This window comes from Dermacentor albipictus, chromosome 8 (genome assembly GCF_038994185.2).
Source record: "Dermacentor albipictus isolate Rhodes 1998 colony chromosome 8, USDA_Dalb.pri_finalv2, whole genome shotgun sequence".
In the NCBI taxonomy this organism is placed as follows: Eukaryota; Metazoa; Arthropoda; class Arachnida; order Ixodida; family Ixodidae; genus Dermacentor; species Dermacentor albipictus.
In genome coordinates, this window is record NC_091828.1 from 93046313 (window position 1) to 93069913 (window position 23601).

General features: G+C 43.5%; 1 protein-coding gene across 1 annotated transcript in view; it reads left to right on the top strand.

Moving 5' to 3' along the window:
* LOC139049284 (fatty acid synthase-like) overlaps positions 1-23601 on the top strand; it is a 62209-nt gene that overhangs the window by 14070 nt on the left and 24538 nt on the right. The window contains exons 2-6 of the mRNA XM_070524662.1: positions 6165-6303; positions 17254-17580; positions 19307-19507; positions 21663-21785; positions 22546-22779. Coding sequence (XP_070380763.1) covers positions 6165-6303; positions 17254-17580; positions 19307-19507; positions 21663-21785; positions 22546-22779 — 1024 coding nt within the window. The remainder of the gene's footprint in view (positions 1-6164; positions 6304-17253; positions 17581-19306; positions 19508-21662; positions 21786-22545; positions 22780-23601) is intronic.

A 23601-nucleotide genomic window follows, 5' to 3' on the forward strand; every position in this document is an offset into this window, starting at 1 on the left:
ATTTTCAATCTGTTTTCACAATTACAACCGCGACATTCCTGATTACAGCAGTGATGTTTATCCCTCTGTTGAAGATTCCTTTGTATCGGAGGAACATGTTCTTAGTATGATCCTGAAACTTGATACGAAAAGGAGTTGCGGCCCAGATGAGATTCCTAGTACCTTTCTGCGTCGTTATCCTCTTTGGTGTTATCGCTACCCTACGCTCGTGCTCAAGAAATCACTATCAACTAGTATAGTACCTTCGTCATGGACAACAGCGATAGTTATCCGTTATATGAATCTGGCAACAAACAATGCTTGTTCAATTACAGGCCGATCTCTATAACATCGTACACGTGAAAATTGTTGGAGCCCATACCACACACTCATATTTCAGACTACATTTTTAATTTTTAATAATAATATTTTAGCCAACTTTCAACATGGTTTTCGTCGTAGCTGCAGTATTACCACTCAATTGATAGAATTTATACACGACATTGTTAGTGCGCTTGATTTTGGTTACCAAATTTATTTTATCTTTATTCACCTCTCCAAAGCTTCTCATACAATTACTAAATGCAAACTTTTATGCAAGATTACAACGAAGGCGCCAAATAAAACAACGCACGAAGCAAGGCAACACGTGCGAAACAAGGAAAAGAGCCCACTGAGCTAGAGATAAAGTCACTGAGCACGTGCTGGTGGGCGGGTTGGTTATACATGATTCGTTGTATTCATGTATAACCAACTCGCCCACCAGAGCGTGCTCAGTGTTTTATGCAAGCTATACTCAATAATTAAAAATCCTTCTCTCGTTCACTAGATTGCAAACTTGCTTACCGGCTGCTGTAAAAGCGTTTATGTCATAAACACTAAGTCTTCTGCCATTGGCGTAACATGCGGTGTGCCGCAGGGTTCCATCCTGGGGCCATTACTCTTCTTGATGTACATCAATAATATACCTTCTAACATACATGTTATAGTACGTTTATACGCAGACAACTATGTGCTTTATGAAACTATCACCTCGCCTAAATATCATATTCTTATTAACGGCTCTTTTGATTATTTCTGACAATATCGTAAAACCTGAAAATGAATATAAATAAAAAAACGCGTACATGTAATTTTGTAGGCGTATGTTTTCGTCCACATTCCCTTATGCATTTATTGATTACGCACGGGACAAAGTGTCTGAATATAAATACCTGGGCCATCATTTTACTAATACCATGTCATGGTCTCATCTATGTTTCAAAGTGCAAACAAGGAGCACGGCCCAAAAGGAAGGCCATTCACAGGACACGCGCCTGTCCTGTAAATGACCTCCCTTTTGTGCCGTGTTTCCTGTTTGCGCTTTGAAAAATATTTGTCCATTATACACCAGCTAAGCCCACTGAGAGTCCTGCTATGGTCACATCCTCATATTATATTTGTAATGAAGTACTTAAAAAGCTCGGCTACATACAGCGTACTTTGCGTACAGCTCATTTAAACATTAAAGTAGTAACTTACAAAACACTTATCCGGCCACTTTCGAAGTACGCCTGTGTGATATGGAATACACATAAGAAATCAAGCATCATGAAGTTGGAAATGGTTCCGAAAAAGGCTATCAGGTTCATCTACCGTCGAAACGATATCATCTTTACCCCGTCTTCTAAACTTTCAGTTAAATCTAACTATTCTCAGCATCCGTTGCAACATAGAATCACTATAGCTCTTGCACTCATTAATTAACTCACCAAACCCTTATTCTCTCCGTACATACATAAAATTTACTGAACCCAACTCATCTAAGAGATATCACTATTTCAATATTATACGCTATCTGTCTAAACTCTGTCCATATCTGTCTACGTTTAAATATAGCCTTTCTCGTTAGCCATTGAATATTGAAACTCATTGCCTTGCGCCATTCGTTCTCTTCCGTTGGGCGATTTCATGCTTAAACATGAATGTTACTGATCTATTTTTTGTCTCTCTCTCGTGCTGCTTACCATGGAATTTCTTTTACGATATGCAACTGTCTGATTCCCTACTCCTACAATAGCCCTGAAAGGGCTACCGAATGTAAACATAAAAAAATAGCCTCTTTCATCTTGGTATGGTCACGCGTGCTCTGTATGCATTTGCTCACTGGCATGGATGAGCATGTAGGGTCAGTGCCATCATTCATCCGGTAGGACTCCACTGTGGTGATCTAGCGACGACACGCTCGGGCAGCGTGCAAATGAAGTACTTAGCATTCATTCGGAGACCGGCCCTGGCAGTAAGAATGGTGTTTGTTATCTCAATGGACATTCTGTTGCTAAACTTAGCTTACACAGGGCCACAAACAAGCTACATCTTTGTGACACGTGATGCACAAAATATCGCAAGAAAAAAATAAGTTCTTGTACTGTCAAAAAAAGAAGGACGTGGAGGAAGCTTGCATTACATGAAAAGCGCTAAATATAGCCCTCCTGAAGAGAACAGTTGACGAGAACAGTTGCGGAGGACGAGGCAGGTGACCATAAATTTCGAAGCACGAATTTTCATTCTGGTGGGATAACACCGTGTCCGCCAGCCGCGCTTATTAGCGTACCATTCCAAGGCGCCTTAACCTTGAAAGTACTGCTGCAGTTTTCCGGTTATACTAGAATAATCTGCAGCCGCATTCACTAAAGCTGTGGCCTGAAGACCATTCCCCAGCACAGGTACGTCAAGCGAGACCCTCCCACAAAGTTCAAGTATAGTGGCCCGTCTTTGTCACAGCAGTCAAGCGGGAATGCGGTGTTTTCTTTATGGGCATATACTGCTTTCTTCATTGACTGTTTGCCATTTCGTGCACGCGGTAATGGCGAGTTGTCCTCACGTACAGTTTCAGCAACCTCGCCAAGAACAGCCTCTGCCTGCAGTTTTTTCGATGAGGGCGTCGCCTCGAAACATGGGCGAATGGATCGCTATACCAGCAAAGAGCTGCTCCTTCGCGACACGCATAAGGCGGCGCAGCTTTTTCTCATCTGACAGGGCAGGATCCACTCGGTTGAAGAAGCACGTTATGTATTCGATGTACATCGGAACGGTCTCATTTGGGATTTGAACAGGGGAATGGAGCGCGCATTCAACTTGTTCGTGGCTATCCGTGCTTGTGTAACAGTCCAGTAGCCGACGCGAGAATTCATGCCAGAATGTTGGGACGCTTTGCGTATTTCGGAACAACCAGTTCCAGCCGCCGTCCTGTAAGCTGAAGTAGACGTTGCGGAGTTTCGTGGTGTCTTCTCAGGGATTGAGATCAGCGACCTGTTCAAACTACTCTTCCACGTCTTCAAATATTTCTCTAAAGAAGAATTCAGTTGCAGCGGCTTCTGAAGGGTAGAGAAGGTCTGCGTGGGGTCTTCCATGATGGTATGAGTTTATGCTGTAGTCGCTGTTTTGGCAAGTAGCTCCGATTCTGACATGAGGCCTCGTTTATTTGGTTCGACCGATGCACTGGGGGTGGGCAGAGGCATAGGGCACGCATTACGGCTGCGGGACGTGGTCTGATGCGTGGAATAGATCACTGTAACCAGCACCTCCACGAGTTTGCCAAGTAGGCGAATGACAATGGGTCAGCCTTGGGTGCTCCTGGTCGCTCAGATCAGGCGATGGCGCGTGCATATGAGTTCCTATACTACGCCGTCTATTATACGGCACTTTAAGGCCAACGCCAGGTGGCGATATGCACAGGTTGCATAGATCATTTATAGGCAACTGCCACTTTTAGAGATACTGTAGCGTCTCCAGGACCGGTGTATGTCCTCACAGAACCAGTTGTAACTTTTTTCACTGCACTCTAATAAATCCCTTTTCAAATCAGCTGTTGCCACTATACTGTTGTCGCCGAATTCGTCATTACGTCACTCACACATGCGTATGTGTGATGCACAAACTTGTTGGTCTGCCTCATAACACTTTGCAAAACCCCAAACGACACTGTATTAGCAGCTACGTGCAACATATTTTCCTTACATTGAATGCCACGGTGCCCAGGACCTGCATTATGTTTTTCTCCAATACACAATGAAGGAGTATCGTAACACTACACACACACCAGCACAGACACAAACACCACTCAGCGACCGCATGACTGGTTGATTTTGCTGTTCGATCTGTAATTGCATTACTTATAAAGAAATTGGCCGCAAAGCAAGGGTAGGCTGTGCACATTGCAGGTTTCAAATCACAAGTTGGCCTAAAACGAAGATTGTTTAGCCGCGTCGAAGCTATGGCGAAAATCATCCGAAGCAATTGGATGGTACTGACTGGTCTACGTCTAGCAAGTCTTCTTGTGTGAATGACTTAATTTCCGGTGTTCTGTCTTTTTTCTATAACCTCTGCCACCAACAGCATAATGAAAAACATCCGCTATAGATACGAAGTATTTGACCTCATGAATTATAGAAAATTCGTAAAGTGAGTCATTGCGAAATATATATGTACCTCGACAGCGATGTCTATTTGTAGCCAGAGGCGCGCAGCTATAAAACAGTGGTGATGTCTGTAGCCATATATCTCGCACACTGCTGCAGCAGCGATATCATCGCGTAACCTTCGTTGCCACCGGATTCTGCGTATCACAACACTTTTGCCTGAAAGTTAGTATTATTCTTGTGTTTCCACTCTGCAACGTTTTTGGGGTAGGAGGCCTTCTTGAATAGCATGCGAATCATCAAGGGCGCATTTAGAAGAATAAATATGTTCATAAATATTGTTCTAGTAGCATCGTAACTCATCCAGGCAGTGCGTGCTATCGGTCACTTTTACCGAAGGTTTAGTTTTAGTGATGCATTTAGAGATGGAGTTCCTGTGATGCTATATTCAGCGTGCGCATGCGGACGTGTTGTCAACCTGCGGGGACGAAACAAGACCGCACCAGGTTTGTGATGGCCAAGTTTGGGCAGCATTGCAGCTTTCGCTACCCTTCGAAAGAGTGTCCATGAGCCCTCGCATTCACCAACATCTACCTAATAGCAAATTGTTGCTATGACTGATGCTTGCAATCTCCATTCTTTGTTGAAATGACACAGATAGAAGTAGTTTTTGGTAGCTAGTCCTGATTAACAACTGGTTTGTTTGACACTTGGAAAACAAATTGGCTCCTAAATTAGTATGGCTGATCGTGTGTTTTCTATGCAGTTTTCATCGCAGAATGCTTTGCGGGCAAACTAAAACAAACACATTGTTTGTTAAAGTGACATGTATGCAATGCATTTTGCAGCAAATTCTCATGACCAAATGAACTATATAGGTTATACACTTTTTGCAGTCAGTTCTCATCACCGACTGCTTTCTTGGGAGCCTTTTAACATTGTTTGTTAAAGTGGCACGGTTATAGCTGTATTTCGCAATGGCTTCTCCGTAATTATTTATTTGTTGCAAACGTAAATGTGTCCTGCTGTTAAAGTGGCATGGTCGGTATACAGTTCGCAGTCAGTTTGATTGCAGACAGCTGTTTTTTCCGACTTCTAAAAACCATTGTTTGCTAAGTGGCATGGCCAGACGTAGCTTTCGTGCTTCGTTTTCAACATTGTCTGGTTTGTTGCGATTCTGAAAAAAGGCGCATTGGTTATTGAGGTACCACAGTTGGGCTTCAAGAGCCACGTATATGGGATCACGGACAATGTAAACTTTTGGTCACGTTGCTTCGATTAAAGACCGCTTGCCCTTTCCAAAGGTAAAAATTACAATAGATGATCGTGTTGCATTTCTTTATGTTCATGTTGCATCATGGATTGTCACGTCACCCAGTTTTCGGTTGAAATGTGCGTCACATTGGTGCTTCCCTTCACCAGGTTGTGGTAGAAATGTTTCCTATAAAGTGGTGCTAAATATATAAGCACCCATGAAAAAATTTACGTAAAGCGTTAATGTAAAACGCCGCATGAAGCCTCTTTCAAGCCGGAGAAGTGCTCTTCGCCCATTGCTTCTAGTTTAATTTTGTAAAAAGTAAAATGCTATATTCGTCAGAGTGGTCTAGGAGTCTGTAATGGTTATAGCAAATGAATAAACACCATCACGGTCGATTTTCTTAACGTAGACTGAAGACGGCCCTTCAAGCCAAACTAAGCCATGGACTGTGTTCGTAGTAGAGCAGTAAAATGTGGCCTTCCGAAAGATTGCGCATTCTTCTGAGTCTTCTTTCTTTCCGCTCACAGGAAATCATGACGAAAGAGGACATCATCATCACCGGCATCTCCGGACGATACCCGCAAGCAGACAGCTTGTCGGAGTTCAAGGAGAAGCTCTTCGCGGGCGTCGACCTTATCACGGACGACGAGGCTCGCTGGCCACGAGGTAGGCGTAGGAGAATGCTTTGGAAAGTGAAAACAGACCAGCACTCCTCACAGTGTTTCAATCTTGCCTCCTGTCAACAACTGCGGCGAAGCGTAGTACTTTGTCGTGGCCTGTTCGTGCTTCTCCATAGTAGAAGAGTAAGTGAAGGATGTGTTGACGGCTGTCTAATTGAGCCCACAAATGTGACCAAGTGTCGTAGTTTCGGACGATTCTTTTCGCGTTTTCCGCTGTTTTGGCAACTGACTCGCACGCTGTCGCAGCGGCGTTGTCACCCATAGCAGCAGCTCAGCCGACGAATGCGATTAGGTGTCTACAATCTAGCGAAAAGAATCGCTACATAATGTGGCCCCAGAATGTCTTTTGCCCTAAATTATGCATTAGAGTCGAACATGTGCATTTTATGTTCTACGTAGTTCCCAAGAGAAAATCTTGCAAATAAACCGAAATGTGACGCAAATGGAAGCACATCATGTGATGCATGAAGGTGATAACAGCTGTTGTGCGCTAGACACTAATTCGCCAATGCGCCGTATTCGACAATGAAGAACACACGTACTGTGGTTCGGGTAGAATCTTCCTAATGTGTCGGATTGCAAATAAATACAAGCACATATATGAGAATGCATTCCATCATAAAATATGAACAGTGGATTCCAAAAACGTCAATCACCATCTATCGACCTATAGCAGACCGTCATCCGCCATCGTGTCGAAATTATGGAAAAACTAACCGCGCGCCGCACGAATAGCTGCTGCTTTCGGCCTTGTTCTGTTGTGACCTTACGCGCCTTTTGCTGCTTTATGCGGAGCGAGAGGTTCATGGCAACGCCGACAACAACCTAGCCTTCTTTCCAGTTGGCAATTGGCATAATAAAATCAGAGCCTAGATGTTAGTACCAAATAACGACTCTCGCAGATTGGCCGAGAACCGGGTAGTGCTGTATAATAAGAAAAAATAATTATAAGGTTTTTCTAAAGAAAATTTGTGAATAGGTATATGGGAAATATTAGATAGATTCTAGCTTATGATTTTAGTAGAATGACGAAATACAGCTCATCTAGTTGACGTTGTAGAAATATAACGAAACGCCAAATTCTGGTTTTATAGTCGACATCTTTATGACCTTGAAATAAAATCCTGGATGGCATACTAACCTTCCTGCCACTGTGCGCAAGGCTCGAGGTATCAAATAATAGTAAATTTTGAACATTTCAGTGCAATTGGAGAAGGCGGCGCTGTGTTCCTAATGTGCTTTTTCGCAGCTCAGAATATCTTGAACAATCGATGGGAAAAGGATCTATTGTTTCATGATCTCCGCCAGTGGGACAGTTTGGCGACTGAGCCAGACTAACTTTGTGTAGGTAAAAATTTAGAAAAGGAACTCGGCAGCGCAGTTAAGTGATTGCGACTTAGAGTGCTCGCGTTTGACAGGGTTGTCTTTTCCAATTATGCGACAAGTGCTGAAAATTCTGAGGAGTTTATGAAAGAAGAGGAGGGAAATTCTCGCAGCCTGATTCGTCTCCGAAAGCTAGGCCCTGTGAGGAAAGCTGATGCCGGTAGAATTTTAGTGAATCGGCCATTGAGGCCTTTATATCCTGGTACCGAAACCAATCTCATCAAGGCAAAATGCGGGACCACTAAACAGTGGGAAGCGCGGACGTTGTTTTGCCCCTGATTTCTTTGGGTCTGTGTGTTTATTACGACGCGTATGAAAAATCAACTCCCTCCACCCTCTCGTACCAAGGTTTTTGCTTTAGTTTGAGGTGGGGGGGGGTGCTCATGTCAGTGTTATTTCGAAGAATGTTCAAGGGCGATGGTTGCTTTCGTAGTGAAATTTATTTGGGAACGCGTAAGAATGTTTAGCCTTTATATGTGACAAAAGTATTTTTGTGATTTTAGTGCGAAGGCACTACGCTGTCATCTACAAAAAACATATATTTTTAGGCGTTAAGGCACTGTAGCAGCAAAAAAAAATTTCACAAACAACATCGAGTACACTTCACTGGTTGCAGTGGCACACATTTTACTCTAAATATTTTGCGCGCCAAGTAGCAATGAAGGAAACTTCCGAAACGTCAGTGGAATGCTGACAAAAATTGTATTATTATCATTATTATTATATTTATTATTATTATTATTATTATTATTATTATTATTATTATTATTATTATTATTATTATTATTATTATTATTATTATTATTATTATTATTATTATTATAGGGTGACAAGGAAACCGTCAGTAGCAAGCAATGGCTCACAGCCGGTGTTCCCCAGGGCTCAATTTTATCACCTCTATTATTTAACATATTCGTAAACGATCTTCCTCTAGTAATTTATAAAGGCACTATGTATCAGTATGCTGACGATACGGTTATATTAACAAAGCATATAAATTATGAAAAGACTGTGGGCGCCCTGCAAAATAGAATACACAGTGTAATGCACTGGTTTGCGAAAAATTGTAACAATGTAAATATCAGGAAGACACAGTTAATATGTTTTAGAAATCCCTTAAAGACCACAGCAAAAAACATTCCAGTATTCTTGCATGATCAGCACCGCATTTTATGTACATGTACCCCTTTTCAGTTTGTAGACTCTGTGAAATATCTCGGTTTATTTATTGATAGCAGCATATCGTGGCAGCATCATCTGGCATATCTGTGTGGCAAACTTAGGAGTGTCACTTGGTTGCTTTTTAATATAAAAGGTTTCACGCCATTATCGGTAAAGAAAACCATAGTGCATGCACTCCCATACAGCATCTTGCGATACGGAATCACCGTTTTCGCTTTCTGCGCATTGAGATGGCAGACGAGAACTGACACTTTACTGAAAAATATATTGAAAAGTGTTGCCTATGGCTCCGGCCAGATGTAAGGAGACAATTCATTTTCCGCGTTAGGTTTTCCTCCATTTCAGTCATGATTTAAGCAAGCTGTTGTTCTTCGTCATTTTTGGAACGACCAATTCAGAGAAAAATATGTAGCTCCTCAACTTTTGAGGGACAACATCCGTTTCAATGTTCCTCGTTCGTCCACTCGGTATGGCGAGGCACGGCGATGCGTCTATGTGCCCAAAATGTTTAATGATCTACCTAACGAATGTTTCTCGCTTCAGTCAAAAAAGGTTTGAAAGAAGATGTCATCTTCCATTTGAGTTTTCTTTTATGTATTGGTACGTGTTTATTTGAAGTAATTTGGTTGTATTAGCCTGTATATCTTTTTGAGCTTACAAAAATGTTCATTACGTTGCCATAACTTGTTTTTAATTTTTGTTTTTTGTTCTATGTAAGCATTAAAAAAATGTTCGCTATGTTGGACTACCATGTATCAAATTTTCTGTTTTTCATCTATATAAGCGTGAAAATATGTTCACGCTACATTGTATTAACATGTATTTAATTTTCATTTTGTTTGCACAATCCTTTGTCGTCACTAAGGTTACGCATGTATGTACATACACTGACCTCATCGCTGTTGCCGGCACTGCCGGGCCTAGTCACACAAGCCATTTAGGCTTCGACAGGCCCGCTTACTATGTATTTCTTCTTGTGGTGCATTATTATTATTATTATTATTATTATTATTATTATTATTATTATTATTATTATTAAATATACCCCCAAAAACCCTCATTACGAGGGTATTACTTGGGGGAGGGGTTATCACAGGCACTGGTCATAGTTTGCACATCATACTAAAAACAAGAGAATGTGACAAAAGTAATAATACACTGTAACATAGGTAATACACAAGATAAGTCACAATTATTACAGAAAAAACATTAGTACGCATTAGGAGAACATAAGGCAACGGCAATAGAACATACCAACAAACATCGAAAACACTGTAAAAATCCACAAATAATAATAATAATAATAATAATAATAATAATAAGGTTAGTTGACAAGTCGTGAGTGAATTAAATCTTGAAACTTAGTCAAGTATGGTTCTGTGGCAATGTCTGATGGTAAGGCGTTCCATACAGTTATAATGCGTGGTAAAAACGAATATGCATAGTGGGATGACTGCCAGTTAATGCGTTTGACTTTGTATGGATGGTCACGGCATGGAAAGATAACTGCGCGTGGCTGAAAGAAATCATCATGAAGTGAAGGATGGTGATAAAGCCTATGGAAGAGTGCTAGGCGAGAAATTTTACGCCGAAGTTCTAAGTTGCCCAACTCGGCTTTATTCTTTAAGGAAGTGAGGCTGATGTAACGTGAATAATGTGAAAAAAAATAATAAATCGCGCAGCACGCTTTTGTAAGGCTTTGATGTTACTGATGATATAAGTTTGTTCGGGATCCCAGATGGCAGTCGCGTATCCTTGTTTAGGACGGATTAATGTTGTGTATGCTAGTGTTTTGACATGCATTGGCGCTTCTCTTAAGTTATGTTTAATAAGACCGAGACCACGGTTTGAAGAGGGAAGGGTAAGATTATTATGGATATTCCGTGACAAGTTTGACTGAATATTGATGCCAAGGTACTTGTAAGTTGTTGCGAGTTCCACAGCGTTGTTATCAAGGGAGTATATGGTTGGAATTCGTGGCCTATTGGTGAAAGACATGAGTTCAATTTTGAAAAGATTTAATGGCATTGACCAATTAGAACACCATGAACTTATTGCGTCCAGGTCAGTTTGTAGTAAGTGACTGTTAGTGTTACTCGTTACACATTGATAATGTACACTATCATCTGCAAATAGTCTGATTTTAGATAACGCACAACTGGGTAAGCAATTATTATAGATTAGAAAGAGTAAAGGTCCATGTACGCTGCCTTGTGGAACTCCAGACGTAACATCAGCATAACATGAGTTGGAAGTGTTAACTGATGTAAAGTGAATTCTAGATACGAGAAAATCGCTGATCCATGCAATTATATTAGGGTGAATGTGAAGCTGTGAAAGTTTAAGTAACAACCTATGGTGTGGAACGCGGTCGAATGCCTGAAAAATGTCTAAAAATATTGCGTCAACTTGGAAGCCAGCGTACATCAGTGCGTGTATGTCGTTAACAAATCCGGCAAGTTTGGTGTCGCATGAGTAGCCCTTGCAAAAACCCTGCTGATGCTTAAAAATAATGGTATGGTCCTCAAGGAAGTTGATGATTTAACTGTGTATGATACGTTCGAGTAATTTAAATATAGTGCTGGTTAAGGAGATAGGACGATAATTAAGCGGAGAAGCACGATCACCTGATTTGAAAATGGGTATTATTTTAGCAATGCGGTAGTCATTAGGAATACCACCAGTTGATAGTGACTGGGAAAATAGAGCGGTTAACATAGAACAATTACTATGCGATATAGTCTTTAAAATTTTATTATTGATACCTAGATGTTTGGCACTAGATGACGTTTTAAGATTGGTTAGTAGGGATAAAACAGCGTCACTGATGACTACATCATGCACTGTGATTCCTACTAATGTCTTTAAAGTTGGCAATGAGTTAGCGTTTTCTTAGTGAAAGTGAAAATGAAATTCTTACAAGCGTCTCATTAAGAAGTTGAGGGCAATCTGAATCGGAGTTAGGAACACCATACGAATCAGTAAGACTGATGTCAGCGCGAATTCCAGGGTTCACAACACGCCAAAAGCGACGAGTATTATTTTTCAGCATGGATGATAAACCATGAGAAAAAGAGCTATGGCGAGTAGATTTTAGCAAAGCCTTATAAGCCTTTTCACACGCTTTGTGTTTATCATGGGCACTCGCTTGACCAGTCAGCTTTGCCTTCCTGCACAGTCTCTTCTTTTTGTTATTAGGCCACCCAAGCTTGTTGGTAAACAAAGGAGAACTGCTTTTGCGGGAAATTGGTTACATAGGAATGTAGGTGTCAATGAGTGAACTGAGGGTGACTTCAAAAAGGACCCAGTTTCTTTCACTGGAGCGTTAATAAATATGAAGCAGAAATTGATCGGAAAATGTTGTTTATTCACTGTTAATTGCGTCAGAATTGGCTTTACCGGAACATTTTATTTTCTTTTTGGTAATTATTCCTTTGCTCAAGCGAAAGTTAATGCATCCAGTTATAACATCATGGTCAGCGATGCCTGCTTCATGAGTTATCTTGGAAAATGTATCAGGATTGTTAGTTAAAACTAAGTCTAGTACATTGGCAGAAGTTTCAGTGGATCGTGTTGGTTGACTAATAAGTTGGCTTAATGAGAAGTCAAGACAACTGCTGAGAAATGTATGTGCGGCCGCATTCGTGGCCGATACGGAGAGCGTCAACCAATCGATATTTCAAAAACTGAAATTGCCCAATATGATAATTACCGACCTCGGAAAAAGCGCGCACACCTCGCTCAGGACTCGATGATACTCATCAGCAAACGCGCCAGGCATGTCGGGTGGACGGTAAAAAACGCCAATGATCACACCAAATGCAGCACCCTTCAAGGAAATCCAAGTAAATTCAAGAAAAGAATCGATAATGATGGGTGCGGCAATGAATTCTTCCTTTAGCGCGATGAGCACCCCCCCCCCCCCTATACGCTGTTGCCTATGGCATCGAAACAACTTGAAAGTGGATTGGCTCGTAAAGGTACTGTTATCGTGTATGGTTTCGTTAAGCCAGGTCTCGGTAAGTAGCACTAAAGAAGCGTGGAATGAATCGATGAGTGATGAGAGTGCAATACCATTATCGCAACACTTCTAGCGTTGGTGTATAAAAAGAGAAATTTATTGTCAGTGCTACAGTGCAATGTTACGGGTGAGCTAGTAGATGAACCTTAGCTTAATGGAACAAAGCAGGGACATCATTCATCCCTGTGCAGGGAAACAAGAACAGCCTGGCCTTCATTGGCGTTCCACTCGTAAACGTCATTGTTCAAGTGCAGCGTGTTGAAAACAAGAGGTACTCGATCTCCGTCTTTCTTCACAGTTCGCGAGAACTGGAGAATCTTACGTCGCTTTTCGCGGACTGCTTCCGAGTGATCTCGCGAGATGCACAAGTTAGTGCAGGGCCGCGGCTCAGAACCAAGTCGTGCTTAAGAATTCGTGCTAAAGAAAGAAGGTAAGAAACAACGAAGATAGCGCTTCGACTCGTTAACGTAAGCATACAGATGGGTGCTTTTTAATACCGTTTGTACACTGAAAATTTCAGACGGCTTGCACGATTTCTTGCACAAAACACGACCACAATAGAAAGAACCGATACAGACCACGCCGTGAGAAAATACTTTGCGTGTGGCGGCAAATACCCGACAGTGGCGCACCTAACAAACTCAACTCCTGACCTTCGGATTGCCGACATGGTTAGCACTTCATTTTCGACTGCACATCCACGTCCCACCTGACCTGCGCAATTTCAGTTCGGACGCTTGAAGCTAGAATCCAATGGTGAACAGCGCCACCACCGTTGCTCATTATAGTGACGAGCATATTCTGTTATCAGTTTCGGCTGACCGCACTTGCAGTGGAGCTTCGATTTTTTTTTTCACGAGAGACGGTGTTTTATTGCACAAGCCAAAGTAATCCGGGTGATTATAATGCAACGCGATGTAGTTTTCAGAGGCTTCAGTCGAAAATTCGAGAAAAAAAGTATTTTTTTAATTAGGGCGTTTTACGTGCCAAAACCACTTTCTGATTATGAGGCACGCCTTAGTGGGGGAGTCCGGAAACTTCGACCGCCTGGGGTTCTTGAACGTCCACCTAAATCTGAGTACACGGGTGTTTTCGTATTTCGCCCCCATCGAAATGCGGCCGCCGTGGCCGGGATTCGATCCCGCGACCTCGTGCTCAGCAGCCTAACGCCATAGCCACTGAGCAACCACGGCGGGGGAAAAAAGTATGAGCAGTTGTTTAGGGTTCTAACCTCGGGTTTTGAAGCACGTCTCCGCGTATGGAGGCTCGTTGGAAGTATCGGTTTCAAAGCTGTACATCTCTTGATATCCGTGAGTGCGAAAAGCAGCGGACGTTGCTTCGATGAATTGGGAGGGGGGGCGGGTGCGTTGCCGTTGGCTCTTATTATTTGTCAGACGATGAAGGCGACTGTTCAATTTCTGGAGTCCTGAATAGCCACACGGCGATGAGCTGCGGAGCCGTTGAGTACACATGTGCTTAGGAATTATGCCTCACAGAAGATGGCGGACATGGATCAGTGTTGCCAGGTCACGACGGATTTCTCGAATATTCCCTGTTATTTACTTTCACGTGTCAAGAGTTAGGTGAGGTTTCCAGGAATACCCACCTTAACTGTGTTTGCGCCAGCCTTAACAAAATGCAATATATCGAAATAAAGGGTGGGGAGGGGGGATCTAATCGTTCGTAAGGTTTTCCGGTTGCGTTACAAGGTTTCCAGCCGACACATGTCTTCGTTTTCATATAAACATGTGACAGTGTTACTTGCGTGGATGATTATGCATTGACATTCTTGTTTGTTGATGAAAGTGCACTTCACTCTTCAGTTAATCCTTCGTCTGAGCAGCAACTGAATAATAGCTTTTGTGGACTCGTAGACAATTCTTAACAAAATGGAATGCCCAGAAACATACCGGTGCCGTATCAATAACTTGTAAAATATTCTTTACCTTTATCCTAAAGTAGGCAAGCACAATGTAATCAAACAGGTTTTCCTGTTGGATACATGGGTACAATTTGTAGCACATCTGACTGTAAGTAATGCAGCCAGAATGTGTTGATGAAGCAGGCCCTTGCTGACATATCATTCATAAACCAGTCTTTGTCGGTAGGCGACAGATATGCTGTCAGGTTATTGTTGTGCTTGAGGCATGCCTAACCTTGCGTCATCCAGCTCTAGTGTGCTTTGTATCCCCATTTATTAATCACATTCCAAGGACATAACCCATTCCCCAATTTGCGACCACATTCTTTTTATCGAATTATTGTGCTAGGTTAAGTCTGTAAGATTCCAATAAAGCTACAAATTAAAGAACTCGACAAGCATAAATCCAGGCAAAGATCGTTGTTAATTGTATCACAGCACAATAGATTTGCTACTTTAAGAGTATTCCTCTCCGAATTCTAAAATATATCTGCGCTTAAGCTGTTCAAATGCAGCAGGCATACATTTTCTCAGAGCCAAGGTAGAATAAAAATGGCTTTTCAAAACAGTAATAAACACAAGAATTATCTTCTACCAGGTTGTATAGTGTTCTGTAATTTCTGCGCTTCCAAATTTTACCTAATATATTATGTTTAACTTTCTGTCTTTGGGCAGTGAAGATGACGACAACTTTTTCAAATAACAACAAAATGAATTACGTATACGAACAACCAGTAAGCCAACTCAAATTCCTGGTAAAAGAAAACTTGCTCACATGGTGCCGATATTTAAAACAGATGATAAGAATTAAATGCGAAATTATCATCCAATAACCTTGACATCTATCACATGCAAGCAGTTAGAACACGTTTTGTCATCTCAAATTATGGAACATACGGTCGACAACAAATGCTATTTTCGAACAAGCATGGCTTCCGATGGGGATTCTCTTGCGAGACACAGCTCTTCGAGCTTATAGTGATATCCACACCAACCTGCATGAACTAACACAAACTAATGCAGTTTTCATTGACTTTGAAAAAGCCTTCCACAAGGTGAGCCATTAACGTCTGATATATAAAATAAGTCTTCTTAAAAAAGAAACTAAAGCCATTGACTGGGTTAAAGAGTACTTGTGAGATAGGCGCCAAGCGATTCTGGTTGAAAGCGTTGTGTCCGACTTTGAGCCTGTCACGTCTGGTGCACCCCAGGGCTCAGTATTGGGCCCAACGTTGCTCTTAGTCTTTATAAACGATATTCACATTGGTAGAACTCAAATATTTGCCTATTTGCTGAAGATTGCGTTATTTATTGTGCTGTCACTGAGCATAGCGATTGCGAATAAGTAGAAAATGACATGTGGAAATAAAATGAGTATTGCCATGAGTGACGGATGAAAATTGTTTATTAAGAAAACAAAATTACTGCGGTTCCCTACTTGTAATAATGTTGTGTCGCACACTTTTACAATAAATGGTGAGCTAATTGAACCAGTTGAGTCATTGAAATATTTAGGTATTCATTTACCTTCCAGCCTGACTTGGAAGACACATATTAACTGCCTATTTGGGAAATCAAATCGGACTCTTGGCTTCCTGCGACGCACACTTCCTCCAGCTAATGAGGACGCAAAGCTTCTACGAAGAACTCAAGAATTCGATCCAAACTTGAATACTGTTCCGTTACTTGGAACCCTCATCAAAGCATACCTCATCAAGAGGGTTGATCGATTACAAAACAATGCTGCTATGTTCATCGTGTCGGATTACTTTTCCTATTCAAGTGTATCTCAAATCAAAGACCGCCTTGACCTTGCAACACTAGAAAGAAGAAAGATGGTGCCTCGTTTAATATTTTTTCACAAAGTATGTCACAACCCAGTACCTTAAACTACCTGAATACTAACGAGACCAGCTGCAACGTTTCTCCATTTGGAAATCAGCAGTGTAAACAGTTGCCGAGATCCGTAGCTGAAGGAGAAAATAATCGTAAATTTTAAGAAGCAATAAATAAATTCTTATCGCTTACCAAAAGCTCAAATGTTCGGTAGTTTTGACACCTGCGAATGGCAAATCTCCTTCTAACTTTCCTTACGATGTTCTTCAGTTCTTTTGTTGAGATGTGTCAAATCATCCCACGCTTCAGTTTCTACGTGTCCAAACTGTTGTATTGCTTTCTGTAAACAATTTTTTTCTTCTTTTTCGTATTCCCACCTTTGTGGAATATGCACTTTATGGAAGAGTGCTTATGCAAGTGTTATTAGCACGGCTATTTTTTGTTGTTGTGTGCATGTGGCGTTTAGTGTTAGTAGCGGTAGATATGTATCCACCAACATATGTAATGCCTGATGGACCTTTAGGGTAAAAAAGATTTTTAAAAATATTATAAAAAGCAAACGCTTGTAATGCGCGCAACATGCCTCCCTGCAGGTTTCCACGGAGTGCCCGAGAGAATGGGAACCATCAAAGACTTGTCGCGCTTCGACGCAAGCTTCTTCGGAGTGCCGCCTAAGCAGGTGCAGCTCATGGACCCTCAGCTGCGTCTTCTTTTAGAAACTTCCTACGAAGCCATCATCGACGCCGGCTACGATCCTGCGACGCTGCGAGGACGCAAGATTGGCGTCTTCATAGGCTCCGGACTGTCCGAGACATTGATTGCGTTTGCCGGTGACGCGGCCACCATCGACGGTTACATCATGACCGGAGCAGCGCTGCATATGCTCGCGAATCGGGTCTCGTACTGCCTCGACTTTTGCGGTATGGGACGGCCCTGAAAATCACTGAGCAACTTGCTCTATTTGTGTTGCGTGTATCGTTTAGATTTATTAGCTATATACGTGGCTAATGTACTGTATATTAGACTAGCCGTGTATTCGTCATGTTATTCGCAGTAATGTATCAGTCAGAGTCGTAGTGATATCTTACTCAGAGATTGATTGATTGATTGCTTGCTTGATTGATTGATTGCTTGTTTGATTGAGTGAGTGAGTGAGTGAGTGAGTGAGTGAGTGAGTGAGTGAGTGAGTGAGTGAGTGAGTGAGTGAGTGAGTGAGTGAGTGAGTGAGTGAGTGAGTGAGTGAGTGAGTGAGTGAGCGAGTGAGTGAACGAAAAACGGAGTGTCTAACTTCCCGAATTGAAGCGACAAAACCGAAATTTGTGGCCAAGGAACACGACGCCGACTTCTTAAATAAAAAAAGACAATACCGTGCAGTGAAATTTGTCTTTTAGAATAGCAGGCTTCATAACGTTGATGTGTACAAGTGAACAAGGAACCGCAACGACTAATGAATGATTGCAGAGCCGTAAAAGCTTAATAGGCGAACGAACTAAATCGTACCGTCACCTTCTTGGTCTAATTTTGTCATGCGACAGCAAGTCATCCTTCATGAAGGCCGATGAGATCCGATCGTGTATATGCGGCGACCCACCAAAAATACAAAGTACAGCGTTGCTGCCTATTCCCTCACTCTGTATGTAGCGGTTACGAAAAAAATAATGATTCCGAAATTCCTGCACTGACAGGCAAATGTGCTGGGGAAGGCGCTTCGTGCAACAAATAATAGCAGAAGGAGGTGGGGCGCGTTCTACTTCGGTCGGCCCGGGCAGTCGCGCACGCCCGCACGGGCCACTGTACCTTCAAAGCCATCTACGACGGGGACAGTCCGCCTCGCTCTGTGTCTTCGTGGCTTAGTTCGCGTTGATGCGAGACGCAGCACGAAGGTGAATTCGCTCGTTGCTGCTGCCGTGGTTCCTCGCTCCAGTGTTCTGACAGCGAGTTTCCGCGGTCATCGAATGAGATGTGTTCATGTTTGCTTATGCGCGCGTGACAACATGCTTGTTAATTTAGTTAGTATGCTCAGAGCTAGCTACAAGTTTATACGGCCCATAAACTTCGTATAGCTGTCCATTAATTTGCCATTGCAATCGGCGCTTTACCTTTCGGGCAAAACTGCGACTTTTTTCGTGTAAAAACGGATATTCGCTGTCTTGATATCACCCAAATAAACCACGATCTTCGTTATTTTCCCACCACCGCCACTGACATCTTTGCCACCACCGTAGTGTCGTCGTCGTCGGAGCCACCGTGTCGACACACTTTATTCCATATAGCTGGGCAGCTTTGCACAGGACTCCGGAGTTGTGCGCAACGTTTGGTCCTTGAGAGAAGTCCGGGAAGTAGTGAACTGCCGTTGAGTTGAATAACAGAATAGGAACAACTGATGTTTCAGCCGGGAGGCCAACATTATGGTAATGCTACTTATCTTCGTCATGTGACAAAGGCAAGTCTCTTTTTCAAAACAATGGCTAAAGTCTGAAGTGACATCACCTGTGTCATTAAACGTTGAACGCTTTGACCCTCCATTATCTCGTGGGCATCTGTCTCGTACCGACTCCTGCGGCTATAAATGAGTTTGCACCTGAAGAAATCACTGAAGACTGGTGATTTTTTTCATAAAACCTCTGCTCTGTTTTTCTAAACCAGGACCAAGCATGACGATCGACGCGGCATCCTCCTCGACCATGACAGCATTGAGCCTAGCGCTGCAGTCGCTTCGCTGTGGTGAATGCGAGGCGGCCATCGTTGGGGGCTCCACTATCATGATCAATCCCATGTCCACACTGTGTGAGTTCAGATTCGGCATGCTGTCAAGAGATGGAAAAAGCAAGAGCTTCACTGCCTCCGGTGAGCTTTCGATTTTTTTTCTAATAATTGGGCTTACTCCACGGATTTCGTTCTTTGTCATCCGGGGCCTCGATAGCCTCTGTTCTAAATCTTGCCGTATACACCAGAATATCGAGTAAAATGGACTGCGGACCTGTTAAGTCTTACTCCAGTTATGACAAAGGCAGCAAGGATGGCAGCTGCCTGAAGGCAAAGTCGATGTCGAGAACGATGGCGGCTACTGTGATATCCAGCTCTTACGAAGCCCGCAAAGACAGCTTTGGGAAGAGAGCATCGAATTAAACAAATATGCAGATTACTGTGCTAACTAAACAAGGTGACATGTGAGCAGTCTGTTAGGAAGCACGGTAAAAACTGTTTTTTCCGCACACAAGAAAGCCTACTCGAGCTTTCTCTTGCACCTAACGAAGCCACCTTGAGCTTTCTCGGGTTCTGATGAACAAAGTGCTCAAATATGCTGTTAATATTAGCTTCCTCTATCTGTCTTCTTTCTTGCTTGCTTTAACTGAAGCGCGGCGACGTAACGTCGCAGCAGAACGTTGCGATGGCGTTCCCATATTTTCCTCCGAAGGTGTCGTCTTAATTACCAAACTGCTTTGAAATATTGCCCCAAATCGAACGCACCTTCGACTGCACACTCTACGCCGAAGCCGCCCAGGCTATTGCGAGCGGGGCATGAAGCGTTCTCTCCCTCACCCTCTCTCCCGGGCGTAGAAGGTGTTGTCATTTCCTCCGCGCCACGTTGAGTGTGAGATGTAGGCACGTGTCTGTCAGTGAAAGCAAGCCTTCTCGCCCTCTTTTTGTTACGATAGCGTGTACATGGACACTCCAAGTGAACTTATTCCGTCGACGTGAGGTTCCGTTTACAATCCCAGGGCGATAACACGACCGCCGCGCGCCATACGCTGTATGTGCGAGTGAAAGCTTCTCATTTAGTAAAGCAATGAAGGGGGCTAGTTGGTGAACGTTCATGGTTATATTGCGCTTAGTTTTACATTTACGTTATTAAGTGAAGGACAGGACGTGGATGGACGCCGCGCAAACTACCAACTCCGGCAGAGTTGGTAATTTGTGCTACGTCCGTCCCCGTCCTGTCCTTCACTTAATATCGTCATTGTAAAAGTAAGTGCAATATAACCATGAAAGCTTGTCTGGGGAGCCGTCGATCGCACCTTAATCTTTAGAGGAAGTGCGCAGTCTTCTCTCGAGCGCCAGCTCCGAACGTTTCCCGGCGCCGGAGGAGGGCGGGCGTTTTTACAATTACTAGTAAGTACAGCGGGGCGTGGCATTTTCCGAGGAACTTCCGGAGGCACCCGACGTCTCTGCGCAGGCGCGAGTAAGAGCGGGTGCGAGAGATAAAATCTGGGGTCTTTTGCTCCTTGAATATCTGACTGCCTCGGCACTACGAAGTTTCTTCGCTCGTGCTGTGTGCGTTTGTGCCCTAGCCGTGCCGGCATTGCGAAGTGGGGTCGAGTTTGTGTACGCTCTGACACTGGAGTCCCACTGCTGATAAAGGAGGGGGCACGGAAGCCTCATTTGGTGGTCACTGCGTCGGAATTGCGTCGGGCAGACTTTCCCGCGCCTGCGGCTATGGTGCCGAGTCAGTCCAGCTTTCTCATCAGCTGTCTACCTTCAACAAACATCACTCATCGTCCCGGGGTAGCGGTATGGGCCGCAATAGGGGCCGGGCCTGTTCTCCTGGTGCAGCATCTTTGCTCTTGGCAGGCTTTTTTTATACTGCTGTCCGCGACTTTTCAGGAACATTTTTGATTGGTTCCCTTTCAGTGAAATAGACGCACAGCGCCTTAGCTACCTCAGTTGGACGCCATTGCCTGATGTCACGCCGTGAGGATTATTAGCTTCGCGTCTCGCAGCTGTTAAGTTAGATTACCTTAGGTTTAGTTAATGTTTAGGTTAGCGCTAAACGTGTTAGGGTGGCGCGGCGAATTCTCACAGCGGTTCTGAACGTGGGAAAAACATGTCACGTCGTTCAGCCGTTTATTGTGATGGGCGGGCGCGTACTCTGGTGCTGCGTACTTGCCATTTAGCTTGTGGTAACTAATATTTTTCATTTCTCGCGTGTGAGCTACAAGCACAAAGAGGGACCATCCGCTTCTAAAGAGATCTTTAAATCATCACGTATATTTTTGTGCAGCGGACGGTTACGTGCGAAGTGAAACCATAGGAGCCATGTTTCTTCAGCCGGCTTCGGAAGCACTCAGGTTCTATGCCAAGGTGATTAACGTCAGGGGCAACGCAGACGGCTACAAGGTTGAAGGTGAGGCGAACTTTCTTTCGTTCTTTTCTCGACCATCATTTTCATTTAGCCTGTCATTCCTAAACTTCAAATAAAGGTAGAAATAAATTCACCCATGCTTTTTTACCTTCATCAGTTTCATACTGCCTTCGTCTATTATCTTCAATGACTCCTAAGTACTTTCTTCGTATGGTTGTGACCAACAAACATCATCGGCCACCCCAGTTGCCCCCTGTATATATATCTATACATGTGATAGATTTCTGATGCATACCATGTACAGACCTGCACACCTTCGCGGGAACGCCTCTCACCTCATAGGTAACCAAATCACAAGCGAAATTTCAGAGTTTACAGTATGCCGTTTAATAACTTGGACTCTTCCTGCACGACCAGATGTTATACTCCCACCGAATGGAGCACCAAGAGCTATACCTTTGTTTTGATACGAAACTAGAAAAGCCTAGTCGATCCAGTAGCTGTCGACCACGCTTAAACCGAAATTCGCAGCTACATCCACGTCTTTGCGCTTAACATATGTAACAGTATTAAGAGGTTGTGTGATATAGGACCGCACCTCTGACCACCTGACTTAGTAAACAGAACTCCTGCGAATAGGAACATAACGAAATAGATCCTGTTTAAGCAGATTCCACGCTCTATATCAAATGAAGAGGGTGTAGTCTGTACATCACAATTGATGCTATTCACACGACAACGTAACGACGCTCGTAGGGGCAACGAGAACATGAGGCATCGAATGGCTGTGCGAATGTTGCAGGGATCACAGTTCCGTCAAGCAGGAGGCAGGGGGAGCTTCTTCGCGAAGTGTACGCCAGCGCTAACGTCGACCCACTGAAGGTCAGCTACGTCGAAGCCCACGGCACCGGAACGAAGGTGGGAGACCCTCGGGAGATGGCCGCGGTCAGCAGATTCTTCTGTGTTCCGGAGCGGAAGAGGCCCCTAAAAATTGGCGCGGTCAAAAGCAACGCGGGCCATGCCGAAGGCGCCTCCTGTAAGACAGAATTTCTTTATAAAACATGCACTACGTACTCTTCACGTTGCACACCCGCGACGACGGCTCCCTTTGAGAAATGGAAACGATTCTCGAAGGCCATGTCTAAGTCGTACTGGGAGAATACAAACGCGTGCAGATGACAAACCTTGGATACCTTTGTTGACATCGTGGAGTTGTTACGGTCAATTATATTTTTAGTGCCATTAGCGTTCTCTTGGCGGAGGGGGGGGGGGTGCGAATTTACCCACTGTCCTGTTTGTCTGTTTGTAGCCAACCACTGTGAGGCCAGCTTAGGTCACTGGGCATGTGTCATTGGGTGTGGCCTCTGCTAATCGGAAAAATATTTCTTTGAACGTTTATGCCGTGTGCAGCGAAATCGATCGCACGACGTATATATTTAGACAATCTTGTCTGAATATACAAAGCACACGCGCCAAGCATGGACTTCGAGGCGGCCCCGCTAGAGGGCACAGCGCGTCCCGAGAGAAGCGCGAGAGAGGAGCCCGGCCGCAGGGCACGCCTTATACATGACGCGTTTCAGTGATGAGAATGCGGTGTATCGCTACGCTGCCTCTGTCGAAAACACCCGGCCCTGATGGACTTTCCAGTGAATTTTACAAAGCTTTCAAATCAATTATAAGTCCCATATTATTGGACATTGTTATTAAAAGTTTAGAGGCAGACGCCCTTCGGCAATTTTTTTGCAAAACCAACACAGTTATATTTCCGACGTAATTTTTCAATATGTTCTGCTTCTATCGATGTCAGGTTGTGGTATCTGTAACCGTAGATTAACCGTAAAGCAATGACTTCTTCATT